This window comes from Melozone crissalis, unplaced genomic scaffold (assembly GCF_028551555.1).
Source record: "Melozone crissalis strain CALT ecotype California unplaced genomic scaffold, PUWL_Pcris_2 ptg000107l_1, whole genome shotgun sequence".
In the NCBI taxonomy this organism is placed as follows: domain Eukaryota; kingdom Metazoa; phylum Chordata; class Aves; order Passeriformes; family Passerellidae; genus Melozone; species Melozone crissalis.
In genome coordinates, this window is record NW_026535884.1 from 4,189,698 (window position 1) to 4,217,061 (window position 27,364).

General features: G+C 43.4%; 1 protein-coding gene across 1 annotated transcript; it reads left to right on the forward strand.

The window, feature by feature from the left end:
- Positions 1-5,712: 5,712 nt before the first annotated feature.
- Positions 5,713-27,364, forward strand: NADK (NAD kinase). The gene is made up of 12 exons (XM_054291988.1): positions 5,713-5,783; positions 10,381-10,594; positions 15,048-15,131; positions 19,598-19,727; positions 20,493-20,601; positions 20,848-20,933; positions 21,200-21,302; positions 22,074-22,225; positions 23,559-23,658; positions 24,561-24,718; positions 25,932-26,014; positions 27,066-27,364. The coding sequence occupies exons 2-12, from the start codon at positions 10,422-10,424 to the stop codon at positions 27,211-27,213; spliced, it is 1,326 nt and encodes a 441-aa protein (XP_054147963.1). The 5' UTR covers positions 5,713-5,783; positions 10,381-10,421; the 3' UTR covers positions 27,214-27,364.

Here is a 27,364-nt window from a genome sequence, read left to right on the forward strand (position 1 = left end):
CAATTTGTCAGACAATAACACATTTCCTGACCCAGAGATGGTGTTGACAAACTTTTATTCCATTTTCAGTCTCATGAGAAGGGTGAGACAATACAGGTGTTATAATTCACTCATCACAATCAGGAGTTAACTATTTCTTAATTAACAATTACATTTTAAGTGTTTCTTGGCCCATCAGCTTTAGCCACACCATGCTTTAATTCCCTAAAGTTAATAATCTAAAATTACCCCTCGTGGCTCCTACTCCAATACATCTTTCACAGTTCCATTTCATAGTTCTGATGATGGTCCAGGTGATAGAAATAAGCTCTTTACCTTGAAATACTGAGAGTTCCATGAGGAATTCTGCCACCTCTCCTGAACTCCTGCCATAAATGCTGGAAGCACTGGTGGCTCCTGGGCAGGAAGCAGCTGCAGCTCCCAGACCTCCCCAAATCAAAGGTACTTTATAGAAAACCAAGAGGTTTTCCCCACAGTTCACCCAGAATTGCAGACAATATTGACTTTGCAGTGTGAAAATTTGGCCTAGAAAAGGTTTAAGGGGTGTTTGGCTTTAGAGGGATCCTGCAGAAAACAAAATTCATTCCTCTGGGCTGCACATCTCTCTGGTAAATTGGTTTAAAATCCAGTGCTGCAGGAATGTGCTTGCAGAAGCAGCTGGAAAATGAAGCAACCAGAAACTTTCACATTTTCCAGTTCATCAGGCTGCTTTCCTAAGAAGAATCAAGGTCTGCTGTGAACCAAGGTCCTTCCTCAAAAGAGTCACCAGCTTTCCTGGGAACAGTGAAGTGGTGTGATAAGAAAACAGTGAAATGATGTGATAAGTAAACAGTGAAATGGTGTGACAAGCAAACCAGTTTTTAAGAATTATTTTTGTTTACAAGTGAAAACCCATCGCTTTCTGAGCACTTCTGGGGCACCTGCAATGATGCATTTCCTCTGTCAGGGAGATTACAGTCTTGCAAGATTGGTAAAGAGGAAAGCAATTGATTTTATCTGTTTAAAGGCACAAAAACACACTCTGTTAGTCACTCAGGGAGACACTGAGCACCCCCAAACACCCCAAGCTGAATCTCAAATCTCTCTCTCCTCCACATCCTGCTCGAGACAGGAGGTAAATCCTGGCTGCAGATTTGGATATTCCTCTTCATGTTAGACTTTTTAAAAATCCCTCCACTTCTTTCACCTTACTTTGCTTTCCTGGCAGCAGTTTTTGATATTCCTCTTCATGTTAGACTTATTAAAAATCCCTTCACTTTTCTCACCTAACTTTGCTTTCCTGGCTGCATATTTTGATATTCCTCTTCATGTTAGACTTCTCCAAAATCTCTGAATTTCTCTCACCTAACTTTCCTTTCATGGCTGCATATTTTGATATTTCTCTTCATGTTAGACTTCTCCACAATCTCTCCACTTCTCTCACCTAATTTTCCTTTCCTGGCTGCATATTTAGACATTCCTCTTCATGTTAGACTTCTTCAAAATCTCTCTTCTCTCACCTCACTTTGCTTTCCTGGCTGCATATTTTGATATTCCTCTTCATGTTAGACTTCTCCAAAGTCTCTCTTCTCTCACCTAACTTTTCTGGCTGCCAGCAGCTCTCAGCCCTACCCTGACACTGGCAGGGATGATGTGGGGATGGAGTTTGGGTATCAGGCCAACATTGCCAGTCACTCAGATTTATTAACCCTTATGCAAGTCAATTAATGTAGCTCAGCCTCAGAAGTGGGACAGTGACAATGACAATGACATTTGCATAACGATTGGAGGTGTTGGTAATCAGCCTGAATAATGAAAAGCATTTCCCTGTCTCTGTGTCAGTGTGTGAGCATTGAGAAACCATTTATTTGTCACATGCACGTGCCACCATCTCCAGCAGAATTCAGCCTTTGTGGTGCTTTTTTACTTCTCGTGATCCCTCAGGAGTTCTGAGTCATCTGAGGCTGTTTGAAATGAGGGTTGAGAGGTAAGAACTATGTTCTTCCACCCTGCTGGATGTTAATAGAGACAATTTGCTAATTGCTTCCTGCTGAGTGGAAATGCCTCCTTTGCTGGAGGGAGGTTTGGGGTGGAGGTGGAGGTTCTGCACCAGGCACATCTGTGCAAGTTGTCAAACAACAGCATTTTGGGGAAATTATCTTTTCTGTTATTTCTAGGAACTGAGAACCCCAGTGGAAGAAAAAAAAGCAGAATGTTTTTGTGCTCGTTTCTCAAGTTCCTGCCAACATTTCTCTTTGTTTTCTTCCCTGAGAGAAAGGAAGCACAACCTGGCTCAGAGTGCTGAGCTGCTCGTGGTGCCAGGAAGGAGATGTTTGAAAGTGTGAAAAATGTGTATTTTATGATTGGCTTTTGGCAAATATTAAAATGAATATTATATGTGTTGTGTTAGAAAGTCATGCTGTATTAATTCTCTTAAGTAATGTGGTAAATATAGTTTTAGGTTATAAAAATGTTAAAATAGAAACTGTGCTATGTAGGATATTTTTTTTAAAGAAAGGATTGCAGGGAGATAGCAGCCACAGGACACCTAGGTCTTTCAGAGAGAAAGAATTTATTGCTCCACTATCAGAAGAAATGAACTTCTTCCCCCTTGAAGCTGCTGTTAGGATTCAGAGGAAGAAGTTGATGATGACCAGACAGAATCCTGTATTTGAATGGAATTTATGCATCATGTGTGAGGTGTATGAATATGCAACAGGCTGTTGTTTTTAAGGGTTAATTCTCTGCTCGTGCTGCCCAGAAGAGGTACCCAGACTGTCTGTAACTCTTTGTCTCTATTGTCTCATATTGTCCTAATTCAAATTGTCCAAATTATTATTACTCTAATTGCATTACTATTTTTATAACCATTTCATTACTATCAATCTTTTAAAATTTTAAAAACAAGCGATTGGCGTTTTTCACAAAAGGGACCCAAACCCCTCTGTCTGTGCTGTCCCTGCACTGTGGGGAGGGAAGAGCTGCCACAGCCCAGGACTCTCATCCCAAGAGCCCAGCAGAGCTCCAAGGTCGCTGCTGAACCTGCCCAGCTCGGAGCTGCTGTTCTAACAGCAGCCCTTTATAAATAGGACAGGCTCAGCTGCTTAGCAGCCTTATCTCCACAATTACAGGGATAAGAGCTGCTCCTGCTGCAGGGTTCAGGCCTCTTACAAAATGTTGAGCAACAGCAGGGCAGTGGCTGCGCTGTGGGAAGGGCAGCCTGCCACTTGAAGGGTTTATTTTTGAGCAGCCAATGTACGTTGTCATGCCTGTGAGAAATGGGCATTTTATTATTGCCTTTTCACAAGTATTAAAACGAATATTATATGTGTTATGTTAGAAAGTAATGCTGTATTAATTCTCTTAAGCAGTGTGGTAAATATAGTATATTTATATTATTTAAATATAAATATACTTAAGAAAGGGATGAGATAATCAAGAAATTCTTCGCACAGAGAGAACAGCAACAGGTGATTGCTGTTTTTCACAGTGGGGATTTTTCACTTTCACCCTGGTGAATTTGGAAAAGCCCATCCCAAGAGCCAGCCCTGCTCAGTGAGTGGTGGCTGCTGTGTCCATCCTGGGATGGTTTTTCCCTTCAGGTTTCAAGGCAATTTTTGACTCCCTAAAGCTGAATTCCTGCCTAGCTTCATGTTTTGGTGTCCCTTTACACTTTGAGAATCCCTTCCAGCACATTCAAGACGTTTGAGGCTCTGAGATCTCATTAACCCCACAGAGCTGTGAATTGTTGCCTTCATTCCTTGCTCTGGGCTCTGGGATGAAGGACTAAAGAGGAATTTTGCCTCAAAATCCTGTACTTTCAAGAGTGGTGTAACATGGCCAGTGGTTTTCCCACATCTAGCAACTGCTTCCTCTTTTTCAAGTTTGTTTCAGCCTTTACTGACCATCAGTTATTTACAGCTCCCTGGTTCCCCAAAAACAAATTACTACATAAAGGAAGAAGAAAAAAAAAAAATCCCCAAGTGCCACATTCTCTTATGATGTAATTTGCTCTTACTGTGTGAGTTCATCCTGTGTGATTTATCCCATGAGTGTGGCCTCTTTAAAGCAGAACATGCAATTTTGAAATTACAAAACCTGATAGGTTTGGTAACTGAAGAATTGTTTTCTCACTGGCATCCACCCAGGCGCTTGATCCTCCCTCTGCTGAAGTTGTGACAAAGCTGCTGATGATTTTCAGGTACCAAAACCTTTTATTTTATTTTTTTCTTCAAGTAGAGACTGGAGAATGGTTTTTTTACATTTCACCACTTAAATCTGTGTTTGAGAGGAGTGATCCTCACAAAGCGGTGTGGGCTGTGGAGCAGTTTTGTGTCACAAAGGGCATTTCCCAGATGATGAAAGGCCGGATTAAGGTAAAAGTTGGTGACTGATATTGTGAGCAGGGCGTGAGGGATGTGCCTACAGCCACACCCTGGGCCAAGGGCGGTGTGAGCTGCAGGGAAAAGGCAGGAGGAGAGCAGGGGATGGTGCAGTGTGTGCTCGAGCTGAGGGGCATGGAGGAGGTGAGAGAAATGGGTGTGGGATGGGGGGCTTGGAGGGATGGGATGGTGGGAGGTAAAACGGCTGGAGGGATGGGATGTGTTAGGAAAATTAATCTACAAACACCAGAGGTTTATGTCCGAAAAGGAGACTGAGGAGTCCCTTTTTTGCTTTATTCCAATAAAGGGAGAGGCCATGGGGCATTCCACTGGGGTTTCTCCAATTTTTGGAGGACCCAGCCTCCTTTTTATCCCAATTTCCTAGCCACATTTCCCTTCTCTCTTTCCCCGTTTCTGAGGTACTTGAGAGGTTCAGACTTCCCCAACCACCCGATCCCAAAGATTCCCCTCTAATGTACAACCCTCCCTTTTCATTTTTAATTCTTACTGAATTTAGGGGTTTTTCTTCCCCATTGTTTCTTTCATCTCTCAATGTCCAATTTCATTTATCAGCAAACCTAAAGTTTATTTGTAAAAGCAAATATCTTTTTCCATTCATCAATCAGTGGAATCCTTCCCATGGTTTCTTTTATCTTCCAGTGCTGGTTTTATCTACCAGCAGCCCCATGGCTTGTTTGGAAAGACAAATCCACCATTCCTCTCAGATGGGATGGGATGGTTGAAGGTGTGGGATGGTGGAGGTGGGGAGACAAGGAATGGTTGGAGGTGGGATGGCTGGAGGGATGGGATGGTGGAAGTGGGGTGGTGAGGGGTGAGGTGGCTGCAAGGATGGGATGGTTGGAGGGATGGGATGGTGGAATTTGGAGGTGTGACTGTGGGGTGGTGTGAGGGGTCTGGGATGGTTGGAGGGATGGGATGGCTGGAAATTGGAGGTGTGATGGTCCAGGGGCTGAGGGGCCGTGTGAGGGGTGTGGGATGGCCGGAATTTGACGGTGTGACTGTGGGAGGCTGTGGGGTGCTGTGAGGGGTGTGCGATGGCCGGAATTCGGAGGTGTGACTGTGAGGGGTGTGGGCTGACCAAACGTATCCGCCGCCCGTATCCCCCGCCGGCACTTCCAACGCGGGTATAACCCGGTGCAATCCCGGCCGCTTCACACCCACAGCCCACCCAGCTCCCCCGCGGTTAATGACCGCTAATTAGCGCTAATCACCCCGCCGGCCAGAGCCGGCCCCGCGCAGCCGCCACCGCCCGCGCCTGCGCGCCGGGCCCGCGGCCGAACCGCGCCTGCGCGGGGGCGGCGGGGAGGGGACGATGGAGGCGCGCAGGGCCCGCCGGCCCCGCGCCCCTCACAGCGCCCAGCGCCGCCAGCAGCGCCGCGGGGCCCGGCCCTGAGCCACGCCGTGAGTCGGGGCGCGGGGGGAGCCGTGCGGGGCAGCCCGCGGGGTCCTGAGGGGAGAGCGGGGCGGGTGTCCCCGGTGCGCGCGTATGTGTCCGGTCCGCGTGTGTGTGTGTCCCCGGTGCGCGTCCGCGGTCCGTGTTGCCGGTGCGTGTCCCTCTGTCCCCTGCCCGGTGTCTGTCCCCGCCGGGGCCGCTCCGTGCCCGCGTGTGTCCCAAGTCCCGCATTCCCTCATTCCAGTGGCTCCGGGGCAGCCCCGAGGCCGGGGAACCCTTCCCGCAGGGATGGATCACGGGCCAGCCCCGCTGGTTGCCCCCCGAGGCCGGGTAACGCTTCCCGACTGAATTTGGGGGTGAATTCCAGGTTTTTAGGGACTGAATTTTGGGGTGAATTCCAGGGTTTTAGGGACTGAATTTCGGGGTGAATTCCACCTTTTAGGGGCTGAATTTTAGGTCTTTTTAGGGGAGACCCTCGGGGCTGCTCTCCCTGCACACCTCAGGAGGTGAATCGAGCTCATCCCGGGGCAGTTTGTGCCGGCCAGGACAGGGTATGGATCCTGTTTCCATCCTGGAATGCTGATTTTCTCCCATTTTCTATCATCAGGACTGTTAGGGAGTGGGGATTAATTACAGGACAGTAAAAACCCCTTCTCTGTGTTGTCATTACAGTGAGGGCCGGATTTGCTGTTCGCCCCCCGAGGTCCCACCCTGGGTTCGGGTGCCCGGGCCGCGCTGGGTCCGGCAGATGAAGGGTTAATAAATGGATTTGTTTTGCCTGGGCCGGGCACGCGTGATGCCCAAAGTGCCCGGGTTTGGGTGGAAATAGCATTTGGGTGTGTAATCAAAACCTAAAATTGTATCTGCTGCCAGGCTGCCGGGGTTTAATAGGGGTTGTGGTTCTCTGCAGGCTCGCTGGGATATGAAGTTCTAAACTAAACCAGGCTCTGTCTGTCTGATGATGTCTGTCTGTCTGTTCCTTCATTTTTTTGTGCGTGTGAGAGGGGGTTTAGTGCCTGGGGATGGAGTCACAGGCATGGAACCTCTGCTGGAGTGCTTTATTCAGCAAAATTCAACAAAAGAAAGCTCCGCAGAGCAGAGTGATCAAGCACACAGTGCTCTGTAGCAATGGGACAAGAGGTGCAGTTTTACATAGAACATTGTCCCCTTATGCCCCAAGAGAAAGTCAGTAATAAAGTACAAAATGAGTTTTGAATTACTGATATAATTTCTAAGAAATCACTTGGTGATTTCTTAGAAATTGCTTGGTTAAAGCACTGTGAGGATTTTGTCAGGATGGACCTTACAGTAATCCTATAACCAGGATGATTTAGGGCAGGGCATTGAGCAGGAAAAGTTTGTTATGAAAGAACAGCTTACAACCGTGGTCGTTATAAAACATAAAATTAAATACCCTGGTGATTTGCAGCCTTGCAGCTCCTGGAGTTGTATAAAGTTGGTTTGATGACCCTTGGGAAGTTCTTGTTCAAGGGAGCGTGGAATGAAATTAAAAATGGGAAACTGCAATAAAACTGGAGTTGGATATGTGTGAGAGGTGATTCACCTGGCTGTTTGTCACCATCACGGATATTTGTTGTTAAATGTTGACACTTTCTCAGTTGTCCTTCGTTCTGCAGTGCTGGACATTGAAATACTTGCTTTTCTCGTGTTGTTTTTATTTTGGCCATGATTTAAAACAGAGCAGCCTTTTCATGAGTTTGTTACCATGTGCTTAAAGGTTTTTTTGGATCCCATCCTGGAAGCTGTTCAGTGGCAGTTTTGTCTTATGTCAAGTCTGCTTATTCAATAAAGGTCTTGTGAGGGAATGTTAATTAAACAGTACACGGTGTAAGCTGTGGTTAAAACATCCTGAATTGGAAAGCATTACAGGGAGGGAATATCAAGTTCTTAGGCTGTATTTAGTATGTCTGTGCACTTCTTACTTCCAGTTTTGTGCTAATCTGATTTTCTTTACTGTCAGCATCTGTCAGATGAGCATTCCTCAGTCAAAGCCACGTGGAAACACATCTTGCTTATTACATAAATAAATTATTCCCTGCCTCCTTTGCCCAACTGGTGGGCACAAAATTTATATTTCAGCTCAAATTGCCTAAAAATAGAGCTACATTTTGCTAATCTTAGCTGGACAGAGTTGCAGCTCTGTTGCAATGGCTGTTTCCCAAGCCGTGGTCGTCAGAGGTGACACAGCCATGAGTTACCCCAGTTAAACATTGATACCTCTCAAGGGCAGGGTGCTATAAATCATTAATGGCTGGCATTAATTGCACCTCTCTGCAGTGATGCTCTCCTCGGGTAAGCCTAAGCTACAGCAGGAGCAGAAGCACTTTCTCATTTCATTAGGTGGTGGTGCTGTCTAATTTAGTAATGAGTCTGAAATTACAGCTGGGTTTTGTCAATGGTTTTGTTGTCTGCAGGTTGGGGTTCTGGTGAAATGATGGGAATTTTCCCAGATTCCCTCACTGGGTGATGATTTCCCAGAGCCACACTCCATTTTCATGGCTGCACCAATGTTTGGTTCTCTCTCTGTGCAGGATGAGGTTAAATTAAGGGGTTTGCCATAATCTGGGGAATTTCCCTTAGATTTCCTCGTTGGGTGATGATTTCCCACAGCCACTCTCCATTTTCATGGTTGCACCAATCTTTAGTTCCTCTCTGTACAGGATGAGGTGGGAGCTTCATCCAAAGTGATGAAACCATTGCGAAAAGCATCTGCAAATTTTTACTGAACCAGATTTTCCCCCCTGTGTTGGAATCAACTGAGGAATGTGCTGCACTCTCATGGATACCATTTGTTTATGGTTTAGTGTTTGTTCATACACTGAAAGTTGGTTTCTATTTTTATTCTGATAAGATTTCTTCTCTATTGCTTCAAGTAATGATGACAACTTGCCCACAAGATCTGTACAACTTCTGCGGTTATTTCAAGTTTGAGTTTTGTTTTGGTTTTGTGGTTTTTGGTTTTTTATGCCTGCAAAGCTGTGCTCTAACCAGCTGTTTATCTCTCATTTGTGCTGGTTCTTTGTGGAACTGAAATCTGCACATTTGTCCTTCTTTTGTCCTGTTTGTTTTGGATCATCTCCCCAATTTGTCAGAAATGAGTTAAGGACTTAGGTATTGTCCTCCAGCTTGTTTTTGTCTCTTTTATTCCAAAAGCTGAGGCTTATTAAGGTTATTTCCATGGCATTATCTGACAGGGGTTGATGTTTGTTTTTTTTTTTCTCTTTGAGTATTTTATTTTATCTGTTCAATATATGTATCACCCTATAGGAAACTTTATGGTTTTTCCTGACTTCATAGTTTTCCTGTGTCTTGATTCCTTGGCACATACTTAAAGCTTTTCTTTCTTTTAAATAGCTAAAAGAAATTAATTTTATCTCTTGTGTAACTGAAGACACAAATCTGTGCTGGGCCCCTTCTCAGTCTGGGAACACAGTGGTCATTTTTAATTCCAGGAACTTCTGATTACCTTGAAGAACTTCCCAGATTCTTTGGAGAGGTCTTTATTAGTGTGTGCAAACTGTGTTTAGTGTCACATGCTCCTCCAGATTTTTTTGCAGGGACTTTAAAGCACTTTAATTGCTGCAAAACAATTATAAAAACCACTGTGGGGGCCCTGGCAGAACTCCCCCTTGGTGAGCAGTGCTGAGCACAGAGCAGGAGCTGCAGAGAGCAGGGAATGGCTCAAAGCGCAGCTCAGCTCAGCAGCAAAGCTCATCTGGACAACTCCAGGAGCTCCTTCGTGTTAACCACAACTCCAGTTTTATTGCAGTTTCCCATTTTTAGTTTCACTCCTTTTCCCCTGAACAAGAACTTCCCAAGGGTTTCATCAAACCACCTTTATACAACCCCAGGACATCCCCCAAAAGAGCTGCAAAGAGATTGAATTTTATTTTATAACGACCGTGCTTGTAAGCTGTTCTTTCATAACAAACTTTTCCTGCTCAATGCCCTGCCCTAAATCATCCTGGTTATAGGATGACTGTAGGGTTTTTTTGATGTTCAACATGTTATCTACTGAGAGAAGAGGGATTGAGATAGCAAATTTCTGTTTTTCCTTGAGCCACCCCAGGACGTCCCCCAAAGGAGCTGCAAGGCTGCACAACACCAAGGGATTTCATTTCATTTTATAACAACCATGCATGTAAACTGTTCTTTCATAACAAACTTCCTTTTCGATGCCCTGCCCTAAATCATCCTGGTTATAGGATGACTGTAGGGTTTTTTTGATGTTCAACATGTTATCTACTGAGAGAAGAGGGACTGTGATAACAAGTTTCTGTTTTTCCTTGAGCCACCCCAGGACGTCCCCCAAAGGAGCTGCAAGGCTGCACATCACCAGGGGATTTCATTTTATTTTATAACAACCATGCATGTAAACTGTTCTTTCATAACAAACTTACTTTTCGATGCCCTGCCCTAAATCATCCTGGTTATAGGATTACTGTAGGTTTTTTTGATGTTCAGCCTGTTGTGATAACAAATTTCTGTTTTTCCTTGATCCAGCTGCTGCCACCATCGGAATTTAGAGGAAAGCTCCGTTCCCATTGCAAACACTGAGGTTTTGCCTGTCCCTCTCCCCTGCAGGGATTGAATTTCTGCCTGGCTGAGGTTCCTGCAGTGGCAGCATGGAGATGAGTCGGGAGAAGCTGTGTGCCAGCAAGGCTGATGGCAGCTCAGACTCTGCCTACCAGTGCTCAGCGTGCCATGGTGACCAGGACTGGGGCAGCACCAGCCGGGGCCGCGCCAAGTCACGCAGTTTGTCAGCTTCACCTGCCCTGGGAAGCACCAAAGAGTTCAGGTGAGGCCCCTGCTCCTTCCCCCTGCTGCTGGAATAAACCAGATTTTAGTACTTGTTAAATATGGCCATGAGGGATTCTAAAATTGCACCTCGGAAAGTTCAAAATGAAGGTGGGATGTTGGCTAAGAGCAGACTCAAATCAAAGTTTCATGGCTTGTCAAAACAGGTGTCTGCAGAGCTCAGAGTCTCCAAAAAATTGTTTAAAACCTGCATGTGAGGCAGCAAAAAGTAACTTTGTGTTTGCATATGAGTGTTTCTCACAGCAGTGAGAAACATCCATTCTTTTTCTGGAGCCAACTTTCTGATCTCATTCTAAAAATGCACCTCGGAAGGTTCAGTATGAAGGTGGGATGTTGGCTAAGAGCAGACTCAAATCAAAGTTTCATGGCTTGTCAAAACAGGTCCAATCTCCAAAAAATAATCAGTCAGCAGTAGAGGCAATTCTTCAGATTCCTACAAAAGCTCAAGCCGGAGCTTTAGTGCTGTGTGGTAAAAACCTGCATGTGAGGCAGCAAAAAGTAACTTTGTGTTTGCAGACAGTTTCAGACCCATTCTTTTTTTTGGAGCCAACTTTCTGATCTCATTCTAAAAATGCACCTTGGAAGGTTCAAATGAAGGTGGGGTGTTGATTAAGAGCAGGCTCAAATCAGAGTTTCATGGCTTGTCAAAACAGGTGTCTGCAGAGCTCAGAGTCTCCAAAAAATTGTTTAAAACCTGCATGTGAGGCAGCAAAAAGTAACTTTGTGTTTGCAGACACTTTCAGAGCAGTGAGAAACACTTATTCTTTTTTTTTTGGAGCCAACTTTCTGGTGTCATTCTAAAAATGCACCTTGGAAAGTTCAAAACAAAGGTGGGGAGTTGAAGGTGGGGTCTTGACTAAGAGCAGGCTCAAATCAAAATTTCATGGCTTGTCAAAACAGGTGTCTGCAGAGCTCACACTCTCCAAAAAATAATCAATCAACCATAGAGAATTCTTCAGACTTTTACAAAAGCTCAAGCCAGAGCTTTAGTGCTGTGTGTTAAAAACCTGTAAAAAGTAACTTTGTGTTTGCAGACACTTTCAGAGCAGTGAGAAACACCCATTTTTTTTTTAGAGCCAACTTTCTGATCTCATTCTAAAAATGCACCTTGGAATGTTCAAAATGAAGGTGGGGAGTTCAAGGTGGGGTGTTGACTAAGAGCAGACTCCAATCAAAGTTTCATGGCTTGTCTGCAGAGCTCACAATCTCCAAAAAATAATCGGTCAACAGTACAGACAGTTCTTCAGATTTTTACAAAAGCTTTCACTCAAGCCAGAACTTTTTCACTCGAGACTTTCACTCAAGCCAGAGCTTCAGTGCTCTGTGTTAAAAACCTGCATGTGAGGCAGCAAAAAGTGACTTTGTGTTTGCAGATGGTGTCAGAGCAGTGAGAAACACCCTTTTTTTTTTTTGAAGCCAACTTTCTGATGTCACTGCAAGGCTCCTGTCATGTGGGCAGGGTGGGTAGAACTTCTGCTCTGCTGATCTTTGGACCTGCTGTAAATATTGAGCAGCGTCAGGGGCAGCGCCATGTCGGGATCTTGTGGGAGGCTCAGCAGGGCTTGTTCACCTTCCTTGTGCTGGGGCTGTCCCTGAAGCATGGGCAGAGCCACGAGGGAGCTGCTCAGCAGATGGAATTCCTGTGCAGAGCTCCTGCTTTGCTGGTAGGAATGTTCTTGGGAGGCAAGAGAACCCACGGGTGAGGCTGAGGGGCACAGGGGGTGGTGAAGGGAGGTGACTGAAACCTTGAAAGGTTAGCAAAGAACTGCTCTGGGTTTGTAGTTCAGTGGGTTTGGTGCTTCTGGAAGTGTCTTCTGAGGGCTGTGCTCTGCTGGAGCTCTGGTCAGTGTGTAAGATTTGATATTCCTGGTGGTTTGCCCTTCTCTACTCAAACCTTTCAATCAGTCTGCATAGAAAGTCTAAATTTTGGTGTATTTTCCAGCTAAACAGCTCCTTTTTCCACCAGCAGTGCTCTGTCTGTTGTGGGTTTCAATCAGGGTAATTGCTTCTGAGATTTTCCTTCATTAGGATGCTCTGCAGTCGTTCTCTGGTGTCTTCACTGCAGAGCTGAGTTGTCTCAAGGCATTTTGCAGGCTGGCAGGAAATGCTGCTCTCAGGTTCCTCTGTGCTGCTCAGCTCCAGGTAGCTGCCCAGCTGCTGGGAACTGATAAATAGATTTTCTATTAAAAAATGTATAATTTCCAGGGCATTGCTGCTCATTCTTAGCAAAGGCAGCCTGGCTGGGAATAACTTGAGTTTCTGTTCACTCTTTATTGAGCATTAATAAAACCATGTGGAATCTCAGGGAGAGTTTACACCCCTTATTAATTAGGGCTTGCAGAGGAAACTTCTGGAATGTTATGAAGGTCAGAGAATTTGGCCAATTACTGGGAGTGGCATCAAATAATGACCTGTGTTGGGAGAGGGCAAAAATTGCATTTATCTGGGAGAAGCTGGAGTGGGGCAAGAAGTGGGAGGTGATGCTGCCAGGGTGTTATTTAACCATGCTAATGCCAAGGGTAATTGTTGACAAGTAGATAAAGACTTATCTTCCCTTTGCCCACATTGATAGACACGTTAATCTCTTGTTTTGTCAGTCTTTGCTCATTTTTCTGTTTTAGTATCAGTGAGGTAAAGTTTATCAAACACTTAGTAATGCTCTTGTCTGACTGGGTCAGTCATGCCTGGATTACAAATGGAAAAGAAATTATTTTGGTTTTGTTATTGGAATTCAGATCTTAGACTGGCATATTTTATTAGGCAAGGAGCTAATAAGATGTTGCTGTTGTTCCTTAATTACATGTTTAACCTGTGATCTGGTTTTGATTTTATTGAATTTCTGAGGGTTTTTTTAGCTCTAGGACTGAGTCATCAGGCTGGCCTGGGCTGCTGTGTAACACACAGTGGAAGGCAGTGCAGTGATGATTGTTGCAAGCAAGATGTGATTGAATTAAGCCCAGGAAATAAATGTTTCCCCTTTTTATAATGGAATAATTCTAATAGCAGTCACATAATGCTTCAACAGTTCCATGGCCTGAGCAAGTTTTGCTCCCAGTTCCAGGAGTTTGGGAGGAAGGTGAGGCAGAAGAGTTCTTTCTCCAGCTAATCTCATCCTAGAGCCAGGAATAACCCTGGGTCCTGGTGGGATTCAGTTCTGAGGATAAATGACACTTCAGAGCTCCTGTGTATTTGAAGACAAATATTTTATTAGAGAAATAAATGGGGGGAAACAGCAATTCTTCTTCAGCCTCTTCAGAATTGCAGCCTGATACTGCAAACACAAATCTCCATGTGCCTAGAGTTTAAGAATTTATTTGATTAATTTATTAATTTAAATGACCAAGACACTGTGACTTAAAAACACCTGGAGGTTTTTGTGGTTGTGTTTGCAGGGGCCTCAGGATGAGGAAGAGATGAGAATCTTGACTCTGTGTTTCAGAAGGCTGATTTATTATTTTATGATACATATTAAAAGAAAATTACATATTAAAATTATACTAAAAGAATAGAAAAAAGGATTTTATCAGAGAGTTTGAAAAGAATAAAAAAGAATTATAAAAAATGATATATTAAAACTATACTAAAATAATAGAAAAAAAGATTTTATCAGAAAGCTTGAAAAGAATAAAAAAGAATTATAAAAAATGATATGTTAAAACTATACTAAAAGAATAGAAAAAAGGATTTTATCAGAAAGTTTGAAAAGGATAAAAAAGAATGGTAATAAAATCTTGTGACTGCTCACAGTTCTGACTCAAGTAGTTGTCATTAGTAACCAAGTAAAAACAATTTTCTAAATCACATTCTAAAGCAGCAAAACTTGGAAAAGCTGAAGCTTCTCAACTTCTCAAGAGAAAAAATCCTAATGAAAAGGTTTTTCATAAAATATGTCTGTGGTAGGTGTTGGAGAGCTCCTTGTCAAGTCACACCCTGGGAAACCCAAAGCCCTCAGAGGGGAGAGCACTCACTGAGCTGTTTTAGCTGTGTTTATACCAGATTCAGCCATTCTGAAATGTGCTTTTAGGTGGGATGTGGTGCTTTGAGAAGCACAGAATAAAAATGTTCTATGCAAAATGTGCTTTTAGGTGAGGTGTGGTGCTTTGAGAAGCACAGAATAAAAATGTTCTATGCAAAATGTGCTTTTAGGTGAGGTGTGGTGCTTTGAGAAGCACAGAATAAAAATGTTCTATGCAAAATGTGCTTTTAGGTGAGGTGTGGTGCTTTGAGAAGCACAGAATAAAAATGTTCCATGCAGGCCCTGGGCAGGTGAGAGCTGCTCTGCACAGTGGCCTGGCTGGGAAGCACACGTGGGTTCAGGGAATGCTCTTTGCCCTGAGCCCTTGGTGCAGCTGCTGCAGAGGAGGATTGGTGCTGGGGCGGGCAGGCAGGGGCAGTTTGTCAGCACATCTCACTGCTTGTCCTTCTGCCCTCAGGAGAACACGTTCCCTGCATGGACCATGCCCAGTGACCACGTTTGGACCAAAGGCCTGCATGCTGCAGAATCCCAAAACCATTATGTGAGTACTCCTCCAGACTGGCACTCTGCTCTGCTGGGGCAGAGAAAACCACTCTGCTTTTCCACTGGTTCCACTTTGGTCACCTCATAATCAGAATTCTCAGAATCTCCAGGTTGGAAGAGACCTTAAAGATCCCAAACCCTCAACTCAGCCCTGGCACGCAGTGCCACATCCAGGGATGGTGACTCCACCACCTCCCTGGTTCCTGGGAATTCCCAGAATTCCCCCAAATTCTCAGAATCCCCAGGTTGGAAGAGACCTTCAAGACCATCAACCCAACCCCTGAACTCAACCCTGGCACCCAGTGCCACATCCAGGCTTTGTTAAACACACCCAGGCATGGGGACTGCAGCACCTCCCTGGGCAGCCATTCCAGAACTTTATCACCTTTCTCTAGAAAACTTTATCACCTTTCTGTAAAAATCTCCTTCCCAATATCCAACCTGAATTTCCCTTGGTGCAGCTCAAGGCTGTGCCCTTTGGTTCTGTCATTTCCTGGAGAAAGAGCCCAGCCCCAGCTGAGCCCAGGCACCTTTCAGGAGCTGTGCAGAGTGACAAGGTCACCCCTGAGTCTCCTTTTCTCCAGGCTGAGCACCCCCAGCTCCCTCAGCACTGTGTTTGTATTTTATGTTTGTATTTTACCTGTATTTAGAGGTTTTCATGTTGCTTGATTGCCATCCTGGGGTCAGTTTTGCCAAGTTGGCACACTCTGCAATCCATAGTTTGGTGTCTAAAAGGGCAACTCCCATATTTCCAGCTCAATAAAAATTCTTTATTGCACCACAAGGGGAGGAAGAGGAGCTGTTCTGTGTGCTGTGGAATCTGAGGGGAGCCTTCTCCCTCCCTTGGTGATGATGTTTAAATTTGTACTTTCAATTTTTCTGTTTGGTCTCTGGTACTTTCAGTTAAAGCAAGTTTGCTTTTAGGCTGTTGATAAATATGGGAATGAGGGCTGGTTTCTGCTTAGTGGGGCAAATAAACATTTTAATTTTGTAGATTGACAAAGTTCAAGTGTTGCTTTCTATACTTAATAAATGGGGTCCTGGCTTGGCCAGGTGAGGAATTTCAGGCTTTAACCAAGGTGGTGCTCCCTGCTTTTGGGTGGCCCTGACACAGAGGTGTCCAAAACCAGGTTGGACATGGCTTGGAGCCACCTGAGATGGTGAAGATGGGACTGGATGGGCTTTAAGGCCCTTCCAACCCAAACCATTCTATTTTTTGCCCCTTAAAAAAAAAAAGTTTTCTTTAATTGCTCTTCCAGTTAACTGTAAGTCATTGCTGTCAATATTTATTTGCCCAAATCTCTGCCTCACTAGACTGTGACCTTCCTGGTGATATCCAAGCCTTTCCTGGGAAATCCAGCCCAGATCCCTCCCTTTGGCAGCTCAGAGCTTCCTCATTCTCCCTGGTGCTGTGAGGAGCCCTGGGTGGGCAGGCCAGCCCAGGTTGTGTTTACCCACCTGACTGGGAATTTGCTCCTCCCAGGGGCTGGCCCAGCACTGGGACATAAAACCAGGGCCAGGATCCTGCCAGGAAAACCTTGGGCTGGGAGCAGGGCTGTCCCAGGCTGCCGAAGGCAAGGATTTGTTTGAAAAGCAAATTGGAAATTACTTCTGCTGCACACGAGGTTTTGTGGGTTTTAAAAACAAGCAAAACCTTGTTGGTGTTTTTTTCCCTCTGCTGTGGGTAATTTTGTTAAACTCTCCTCACTGGAGGGATTATTTTTAACAGAAAATCGTAGTTTTTATGTGCAGATTTAAGTTAGGGAAGGTTTGGTGTCTCTCAATACAACCAGCAGCTCTAGAACTTGCAAATCTGCTTTTTGGTGAGCAGATGAATGGAATGAATGCTCAGTGAAGAAAGGATCAGGGGCTTGTGCACTTCAGAGAAAGGGAAATCAAATCCCTGCTTATTTTTCTTGAAATGGGATTTTCTTTATGAAACCTTGCCTTGAGGATCTGGAGTAAAAGTTTTCCACAGGATTTTTTGTAAAGCCTCACAATTTTTTATTGGAATTGATTGAAATCTTCAGTAGAAGAAAAAAACATTTTTTAAGGGAAAAATGTATTCCTCTGAGGTTGCAGTTATTAATAAGTGATAAAAGCCTCAGCCTTTTATTTTATTTGGAGCTGTTACATTTGCCTGAGCCCTGGAAAGAAACATGAAGATCTTAAAGCAGGTTATGAATAACTTTTCATTCAGTAGAAGTGCATGGAATTGGTGAGTACAGCTGAACCAGGCAGGCTGGCTGTTGTTTGAATGGAGTTGGTGCTAATTCTGGGTTATTCAGTGCTGCAATCCCTATTTCTTGTCAGCATTATTCATATTAAAGCCCTGCATTAAGCTGTAGTTTCTGCTGGGTTTGTGTCTCAAACGTGAGCACTGAAATAAAATGGATTTTAAATTTACATTTAGAGTGTTGGATGGGGAAAAAATGAAGCTGTGACTTTTTCAGATCCTCTAATTGAATATTTCTCCTTTGAGTCCGCACTGAGCCAAGAGGAAGCAGTGGTGTCAGTTCAGGAACTTTTTCTGAGAGCTTTTGTGGTGTTTCTGTTGGCAAAGTTCGTTCACAGGACAGCAGGGACCAGAGTTATTAATTCTGTGTTATCACCTGTGTGTAGTAAAGCACAGAAACATCCCTGAAATGGGAATTACTGCTTTTCATTCAGAAACATCCCTGCAATGGGAATTATTGCATTTCCTTCAGAAACATCCCTGCAATGGGAATTAATGTATTTCATTCAGAAACATTCCTGCAGTGGGAATTAATGTATTTCATTCAGAAATACCACTGCAATGGGAATTATTGCATTTCCCTCAGGAACATGAGTGCAGTGTGAATTGTTGTCTTTCCCTCAGGAACATCCCTGTAGTGGGGGAATTTTTACATTTCATTCAGAAATATCCCTGCAATGTGAATTATTACTTTTCCCTCAGGAAGATCACTGCAATGGGAATTATTGCAGTTCCTTCAGGGACATCCCTGCAATGGGAATTATTGCATTTCATTCAGAGATATCACTGCAGTAGGAATTACTGCATTTCCTTCAGGAACATCCCTGCAATGAGAATTTATTGCTTTTCCCTGAGGAAGATCACTGCAATGGGAATTAATGCATTTCCCTCAGGAACATCACTACAATTGGAATTATTGCAATTCCCTCAGAAACATGAGTACAGTGTGAATTATTGCCTTTCCCTCAGAACCATCACTGCAATTGGAATTATTGCATTTCCCTCAGAACCATTGCTGCAATGTGAATTTATTGCTTTTCCCTCAGGAACATCACTGCAATGGGAATTATTACATTTCCCTCAGGAAACATCACTGCAATGGGAATTATTACATTTCATTCAGAAATATCACTGCAATGGGAATTATTGCTTTTCCCGGCCTGGTGTGTAGGGCTGTGTGTTCCCCATATATTAATAAATAAATTCAGATCCCTGCAATGGGAATTATTGCCTTTCCCTCAGGAACAAGAGTGCAGTGTGAATTATTGTATTTCCCTCAAACATCACTGCAATTGGAATTATTGTATTTCCCTCAGAACCATTGCTGCAATGTGAATTTATTGCTTTTCCCTCAGGAACATCACTGCAATGGGAATTATTACATTTCCCTCAGGAAACATCACTGCAATGGGAATTATTACATTTCATTCAGAAATATCACTGCAATGTGAATTATTGCTTTTCCCGGCCTGGTGTGTAGGGCTGTGTGTTCCCCATACATTAATAAATAAATTCAGATCCCTGCAATGGGAATTATTGCCTTTCCCTCAGGAACAAGAGTGCAGTGTGAATTATTGTATTTCCCTCAAACATCACTGCAATTGGAATTATTGTATTTCCCTCAGAACCATCGCTGCAATGTGAATTTATTGCTTTTCCCTCAGGAACATCACTGCAATGGGAATTATTGCATTTCATTTCGAAATATCACTGCAATGTGAATTATTGCATTTCCCTGCCTGGTGTGTAGGGCTGTGTTCCCCATATATTAATAAATAAATTCAGATCCCTGCAATGGGAATTATTGCCTTTTCCTCAGAAACATCCCTGCAATGAGAATTATTGCCTTTCCCTGAGGAAGATCACTGCAGTGGGAATTATTGTATTTCATTCAGAAACATCCCTGCAGTGGGAATTATTGCAGTTCCCTCAGGGACATTAGTGCAGTGTGAATTATTGCCTTTCCCTCAGAAACATCACTGCAATGGGAATTGCTGTATTTCCCTCAAACATGACTGCAATGGGAATTATTGCCTTTCCCTGCCTGGTGTGTAGGGCTGTGTGTTCCCCATACATTAATAAATAAATTCAGATCCCTGCAATGGGAATTATTGCCTTTCCCTGCCTGGTTCACAGGGCTGTGTTCCCCACCCTGGAGGATGGATTTTGGCCAGGTCAGGAGGGTGTCACACCACCTGTGCTGATGTTTGTGGTGTTTTGTCCCCCAGGCACATTCAGGACCCAGCAAGCCAGCGGTTGACATGGAACAAACCTCCCAAGAGTGTCCTTGTGATTAAGAAGATCCGTGATGCCAGTCTGCTGCAGCCCTTCAAAGAGCTCTGTGTGTACCTCACTGAGGTGAGAAAATTCAAATTACACCTCAGATCTCTCCTGCTGCTGATTCTGTGCAGAGTTTGTGCAGTCAGATCTTCATATCCACTGCCACTGGCTGTACTAAAATTTGTTGTGCAGAATTTAAGATCAGTATGAGGCTTAAAACTAAATTTAATAAATTAATTAAAATTGTTAATTATAAAATTAAATTAATTGAAATTAAGAAGACCCGTGATGCCAGTCTGCTGCAGCCCTTCAAAGAGCTCTGTGTGTACCTCACTGAGGTGAGAAAATAGAAATTGCTGCTGATTCTGTGCAGAATTTGTGCAATCAAATCTTCATCCCCACTGCCACTGATTGTACTAAAATTTGCAGAATTTAAGATCAATATGAGACTAAATTTATTAAATTAATTAAAATTATTAAAGTAAAAATTTCCATTCTGTTTGCAGTTCTGAATTACAGGAATGGTATATAATTTTAAAAAACATTTAATCCTTGAGCAAACACAGCATTATTGCTGTATCTGTAATCTATATTCCAAATCCCAAGCTTTAATTTAAATTTTTATATCAATTTGAACATTTATATATTTATATAAATTTAAGCATTTATTAAATGTTCTGTGCATGCTGCAGAATTCTCATCAGGATCAGGCCACACATTAAAACAGCCAGCAGATACAGAACACTAAATATTATTTATATAAATAAATAATTGAATTGATGGAAATTATGGAGAAAGTCAAGTGTTGGGAGGTCCCTCACAAGTTTATTTCTCTCTCTTCAGGAGAACAACATGATAGTGTATGTAGAAAAAAAAGTATTGGAAGACCCTGCTATAGCTAATGATGAGAATTTTGGACCAGTGAAGAAGAAATTTTGCACCTTCAGAGAAGGTATGGAAATGATTACTTAAAAGGACAGTTGTATTTTTTTTTCTTGATGTTTTCTTAATTGTTGAGTCAAATTTCTAAAACTTTTATATCTTTTGCAGGCAGTTGTTACATCTTAATTGTGCTTTTTATATATATGAGGGAATGTTTGCATGCTGCAAATTGTAATATTTCTTCCTAATTTTTGTTAGGAAATTAAGAATGTGGATACAATTTAATTGAAAACTTTTATTTTGATGTTTCTCCTAGACTATGATGATATCTCCAATCAGATAGACTTTATCATATGCCTGGGAGGAGATGGGACCTTGCTTTATGCTTCTTCACTTTTCCAGGTTGGTTCTAATGGGAAATAAACCCATAAATCTTTTCTTTTGGAAGTATTTAAAAGTGGTTTTTTCCCCCTCTCTCTTTTCCTGAGTTCAGCATTTGTCTTTTGTTCCTCATTCCCTCTTTTTTACCTTGTGAAAATCATTTAAATGTGTTGTTTTTTATGAAGCACAGTTGAAGTTTCATCAATAGTCACAATATTTACAGGCAAATAGTTGAAGTATGGATTGCTTTGACTGAGTAGCTTTAAAACTCTTTTCTTTATTGATAGGGTAGTGTACCTCCAGTTATGGCTTTTCATCTGGGATCCCTTGGATTTCTTACTCCATTTAATTTTGAGAATTTTCAGTCCCAAGTCACTCAGGTTATAGAAGGTAAATTTAAGGGGACAAGGTGTGGTGTTTGTTTGTTACTTTTTCTTAATCAATTCTTTTAGATCAGCCCTTGAGATTTGAAACTTGAGAAATGCACCTTTAATTACCAGAAATGTACCTTAAATTACCAAAAATGTGTTTTAAGTTAACAGAGGTTTGCATTGCATTGATCCATCCAGTGCTGCTCTCTGTACTACTCTGTAAAAAAAAAAGGGCTAAGAAATAACTTTATGGAGTAAATAAATGTAAGGTAATGTAGAATTTATGTTAAATGGCAACTAAACATATAGAAATAAAGTGCAGTGTTTAAATACTGAGAAGTCAGGCAAATAAAATATTTGAGGAAATAAATTCTTCTGAGTTGTATCCAAAGTAGATCCTGCAAAGATGTCCAAAACTCTCACTAGAATGTTCTCTTTTAACACATGTTTCTAATGCTTTAATTTTCTTTAAGCTTAGTTTTTGTCTTACTGGAGATCACATGAGCCCAACAGTTTTCCCATTTTAATCATGTCTATATAAAAATAAAATTTTCTTTTAACATAATAAGAAAAGTGGGAAGGGACTGGCTTAAAATTTGGCTTTGATTTTTGCTCGTTGCTACTAAAAATCAATTTTGAGCTTCAGCCAAGTGCAGCCAATTGTGTTGTGAATGAAACTGGGAGTGTTGAATAGCTGGATGGCATTTGCTAGAGTGGGTTAGTCACTGCTGGGGTGATTTCCTGGGCCAGAATCTCCTTTTTTGAGTGTTTTCCCTGCTTTTCCCTCCAGGCAACGCTGCTCTGGTCCTGCGGAGCAGGCTCAAGGTGAAGGTGGTGAAGGAGCACAGGGACAAAGGCTCAGTGCAGAATGGGATAGAGGAGAATGGAGTCGTGTCTGCAAACCTGGAGAAAGAAGTGGGCAAACAAATTATGCAATATCAGGTCAGAAGAAAAAACAAACAAACAAAAAAGCCCCAAGATATTGTTTGGAATTTGTATTTGTTTCAGTAAAGTTCTCCCCAGCAGTGTGGGGCTGGGCTTTGCTCAATTTCCCAGTTTTTTTGCTGCACGATTTCCTTTGTGCAATCACAAGTGCTCATCTCACACTTTGCTCTAGAAATAATTTCACAGGGTTGTTTAGGCTGGGAAATATCTCCAAGCTTGAGTCCAACCTTCCTTCTATTTGAGAACAGAGCAGTAGTTCTAAATCAGACACACCAGACATAAATGAGAAGAAAAACCCTGCATGTTGTTAGTGACCAGCTGCTGGGGAGTAATCCTTAAAACAGAGATAATTTCACAGAATTGTTTAGGCTGGGAAATATCTCCAGGTTTGAGTCCAGCCTTCCTTCTGTTTTGAAAACAAAGTAGTAGTTCTGAAGTCAGACACATCAGACACTTTTATATTCTCAGAATTCTTCTCATTTTTATAAATGAGAAGAAAAACCCTGCATGTTGTTAGTGACCAGCTCCCGGGGAATAATCCTTAAAACAGAGATAATTTCACAGAATTGTTTAGGCTGAGAAATATCTCCAAGCTTGAGTTCAACCTTCCTTCTATTTGAGAGCATAGTAGTTCTAAAGTCAGACACATCAGATATTTTTATAAATGAGGAGAAAAACTCTGCACATTGTTAGTGACCAACTCCTGGCGTGTAATCCCTAAAATAGAAATAATTTTACAGAATTGTTTGGGTTGCGAAATATCTCCAAGTTTGAGTCCAGCCTTCCTTCTGTGTTGAAAACAAAGTAGTTCTGAAGTCAGACACATCAGACATTTTTGTATTCTCAGAATTCTTCTCATTTTTATAAATGAGAAGAAAAACCCTGCATGTTGTTAGTGACCAACTCCTGGGGAGTAATTCTTAAAACAGAGATAATTTTACAGAATTGTTTAGGCTGGGAAATATCTCCAAGCTTGAGTTCAACCTTCCTTTTATTTTGAAAACAAAGTAGTTCTGAAGTCAGACACATCAGACACTTTTATAAATGAGAAGAAAAACCCTGCATGTTGTTAGTGACCAACTCCTGGGGACTAATTCCTAAACTTCAAAACTTAATTCTTAAAATAAGAATTAAATCTAATTAAATCTTCAAAACTAAATTCTTAAACTTCAGCTGGCACTCGATAGGACAGAAATGTAAAGAGACTTTAAATTGCAGGTGCTAAATAATTGAATTTTTAGGAGATGTGGAAAACCTGTTCAATTTTTAACATTTATTTCCCTGCCAAGGCAGCAGCAGCAGGCTGCAGTAATGTTTGGTGTCGTGGCAGGTCCTCAATGAGGTTGTGGTGGATCGTGGCCCTTCCTCCTACCTGTCCAACGTGGATGTGTTCCTGGATGGGCACCTGATCACCACGGTGCAGGGGGATGGTGAGTGCTGCTCCCAGCTCAGGGCCAGCCTGGCTTTCCTGGGGGGTTTTCTCTGCTGGAAACAGCTCCAGTTCACTGCTGACAGCAAACAGAGTGTGCAAAGAATGGGTGTGTTCCTACAGTGAAGCTTGAGGTGCTGAAAGGTTTTGTTTATGGGCATGTGAGGGCAGGTAGCTCTTTTTTGGGGTGTTATATTTCAGGCTAAAGGTAAGAAATAGCTCAGAGAGATTGGCCTGGATACCTGGGATTGCTGAAGGCAAGCAAACAATCTCAGCTCATGAACAGCAGGAGTTATCTTTAAAGCTCTTAAAGAAAAAAATGAAAGTCACTGTTACACAATTGTGTAACCTGAGTTTGTGCAACTCCTGAAAGCACGTGGCAGGGTCGGGGGGAACTTCTCCCTTTGTGTGTGCTGGGCTGCACTGGGGCTGGGAAATGCAAGGGGAGAGGTTCAGGCTGCAGTGGGGCTGGGAAATGCAAGGGGAGAGGTTCAGGCTGCACTGGGGCTGGGAAATGCAAGGGGAGAGGTTCAGGCTGCAGTGGGGCTGGGAAATGCAAGGGGAGAGGTTCAGGCTGCACTGCGGCTGGGAAATGCAAGGGGAGAGGTTCACTTTGGCTCAGTACTGCTGTCCCTGTCCTGTTGCTGTCCCCAGGGGTGAGGGTGGGATTTATTGGTGTCCCCCAGAGCAGTCCCTGGTTGTTAATGCTGCTGTCCCTGTGCTGTTGCTGTCCCCAGGGGTGACAGTGGGATGTGCTGGTGTCCCCCAGAGCAGTCCCTGGTTGTTAATGCTGCTGTCCCTGTCCTGTTGCTGTCCCCAGGGGTGACAGTGGGATGTGCTGGTGTCCCCCAGAGCAGTCCCTGGTTGTTAATGCTGCTGTCCCTGTGCTGTTGCTGTCCCCAGGGGTGATCGTGTCCACGCCCACCGGCAGCACCGCGTACGCCGCCGCGGCCGGAGCGTCCATGATCCACCCCAACGTCCCGGCCATCATGATCACCCCCATCTGCCCCCACTCCCTGTCCTTCAGGCCCATCGTGGTTCCTGCTGGGGTGGAACTCAAGGTGAGCTTCACCTTCATTTTATTGCTCTTTGTGGGTTAAAAACTGCTGGGGTGGGCACAAGAATGAGGGGAGGGTGGGAGGTGTCCTGTGGGAAGCTTCCTCTCACCGGGGGCTGGATCACACCAAGTCTGGCTCAAGATTGTGCCTTTCTTTAGAAGGATTTGCCCCCTTAACTTGAAGGATTTGCCCCCTTAACTTGAAGGATTTGCCCCTTAGATTGAAGAATTTGCCCCCTCAAATTGAAGAATTTGCCCACTTAAATTGAAGAATTTACACACCTTAGTAAATTTAAGTGGAATAAATTACATTTTTCCGACTGGACTGTAGCTCTGTAACATTCTACAAAATAGGAATTCCTGCATTTGCATTCTGAAAAATGTTCCCTAATCTTGGCCGAAGTGCCTGTAAATGATCAGTGAAGGGAATCAAAAATTCTCCTTTCATGCAGAAATATTGCAGATCTTCAGTATTTACTGGTAGCACTATCTGCAATTCACTATTTAGGTTTTTTAAATATTGTCTTGCAGGAAAAAAAGACACTTAATAGCTGAATATAAGATAGACTTGGTTAATGGGTATTTTGCAAGGAAGAATCCCTTTCTCCTTTTGTCCTGGGGGTGTTGGAGGATTAGCATTGAGAAATAAATGTGTTCTGCACTTTTTGTTCCTGTTTTACAATGTAAATTCAATGTTTATTCATGGCACAGCTCTCAGCCCACACTTTTATATCAGTGGGTGTTACTGGCCAGTGGTAATTAATTCTTTTAATAGGAATGTAATTTAAATAAGAGCCAAACTTCCTAAATTTGATACCTTTGGATTCGTTGTGTATTAAACTGTATTTTTCTGGATTAACTTCATTGTTTTTCTGGAAAGAAAAGCTAAGTCAGCTCCTGAATTAAAGTTACAGGAATTAAAACTGAATTAAAGTTAGAGGAACTGAGCTGGACTGGAAGGGACAGGCTGGAACTGGAAGGTCTGTGTGGGTTATGACCTTGTACTTATAAAAAGTGGATTTACTGCATATAGAAAAACATATTTATAAACAAAAAATAAAGGTTTGGAGCTTGAGTGGTGTTACTGCACTGCTGCCATGGACAGCTGAGGAATTCCAGTGCAAGTTGGAGCTCCAAGGGCTCAGTTCTGCCTCAGAGGGAGGTGGAGGAGGTGTTTGTTCCTTGCTCTGGAGTTTTGGACCATTCCTGTTTTGCAGATCATGCTCTCCCCTGATGCCAGGAACACGGCGTGGGTTTCCTTTGATGGGAGGAAGAGGCAGGAAATCTGCCATGGAGACAGGTCAGACCTTTCTGCTGATTGTATTATCTCTAAGTATAGAAAATCCTGATTCATGCAGCTCCCTCATTCTCCAACATCTGCCAAAAGGGTTTTTGGCAGTGAGGGAGAAGCTTTTATAAACCCTAACACCTCCCAGAGCACAGACTGCGCTAAAAGGATTTCATTTCTAACTTGAGTTCTTTAGATCTGCCCATAAAAGCAAGTGAAATGTTCAGACTGTAAACATTGCATGGGCATATCTTTAGAAAACTCTAAATTTTAATTTCAAGATAAATCTTGGGAATTCTGAAAGATACAAAGCAACAGGAGCTGCCTGTGAGCACAGGTGTGGAATACTCCACATGGGTTAAACTGGGTTAACTGGGAGGGGTTGTGGTCACTTGCTGTGGCCTTGAGTGAGCAGAAGGGTGTGAGGTGCCTCAGTTTTGTGTTCAGGATGTGCTGTGGAGCTGTTAAAGGCAGCTCTGGCAGGGAGATTGGCAGATTGGTTTTTCAGGATGCTCTTTTTCCTCTTGGCCCACACAAGGTGCCATGAAGGAAAATGTGGAGCTGGTGTAACCCTCCATCCTGAGCAGGTTTTATTCCCTCTGGGCTTGGATCATCTATAAAGGAGTTTGGATCATCTGTAAAGGAATTCAGGAGCCCAGTCAAGATTCAAACCCAAGGTTTGACCCTTGGGTACACTCTGGAATCCTTGGCCTTGTTACTTAGAACTTGAAACTGAAAGGTGCCCAGTAAAGATTCAACCACAAGGTTTGGCCCTTGGTCAGACTCTGGAATTTTTGGGTTTATTGCTTAAAACTTGAAACCCAAAGGCCAAGGTGGTGCCCTGGGTTTCCTTTGTCCCTGTGTGGGTGCAGGATGCCATGGAGGGTTCCCAGCCACGTCACACAAAGTGTCCCCAGTTCTCTGCTGGTTGTTCTGAGAGCAGCTGTAGCTCCGATCACTGAGCTGTTGTTTGGCAGTGAATCAGCTCCGTGCTGGGTGGGAACAGGCTGGGGATTGTTCAGATTCTTGCTGTCCCTGCCTGACTTGCCCTGTGCTGTTGCAGTATCAGCATCACTACCTCCTGCTACCCCCTGCCCTCCATCTGCTTCCGGGACCCCGTGAGCGACTGGTTCGAGAGCCTGGCCCAGTGCCTGCACTGGAACGTGCGCAAGAAGCAGAACAACTTCGGTGTGGAGGAGGAGGAGTTCTGAGTGTGCCCAGCCAGCAGGGCTCTGGCGGGGCAGGGTGGCAGAATCCTCCCTTCTGTTGGATTTTGGAGCACTGGGATGTGGCAGAATCCTTCCCTTCTTTTGGATTTTGGGGTAGGGGAATCTGGCAGAATCCTCCCTTCTGTTGGATTTT

What these genes read in the sequence shown, in the direction of transcription:
- NADK (XM_054291988.1), top strand. Translation starts at nt 10,422, where the DNA reads ATGGAGATGAGTCGGGAGAAGCTGTGTGCCAGCAAGGCTGATGGCAGC. An exon ending in TCTGTGTGTACCTCACTGAG is followed by an intron (nt 19,728 to 20,492) that starts GTGAGAAAATTC and finishes CTCTCTCTTCAG; the next exon opens with GAGAACAACATGATAGTGTA. An exon ending in GAAATCTGCCATGGAGACAG is followed by an intron (nt 26,015 to 27,065) that starts GTCAGACCTTTC and finishes GTGCTGTTGCAG; the next exon opens with TATCAGCATCACTACCTCCT.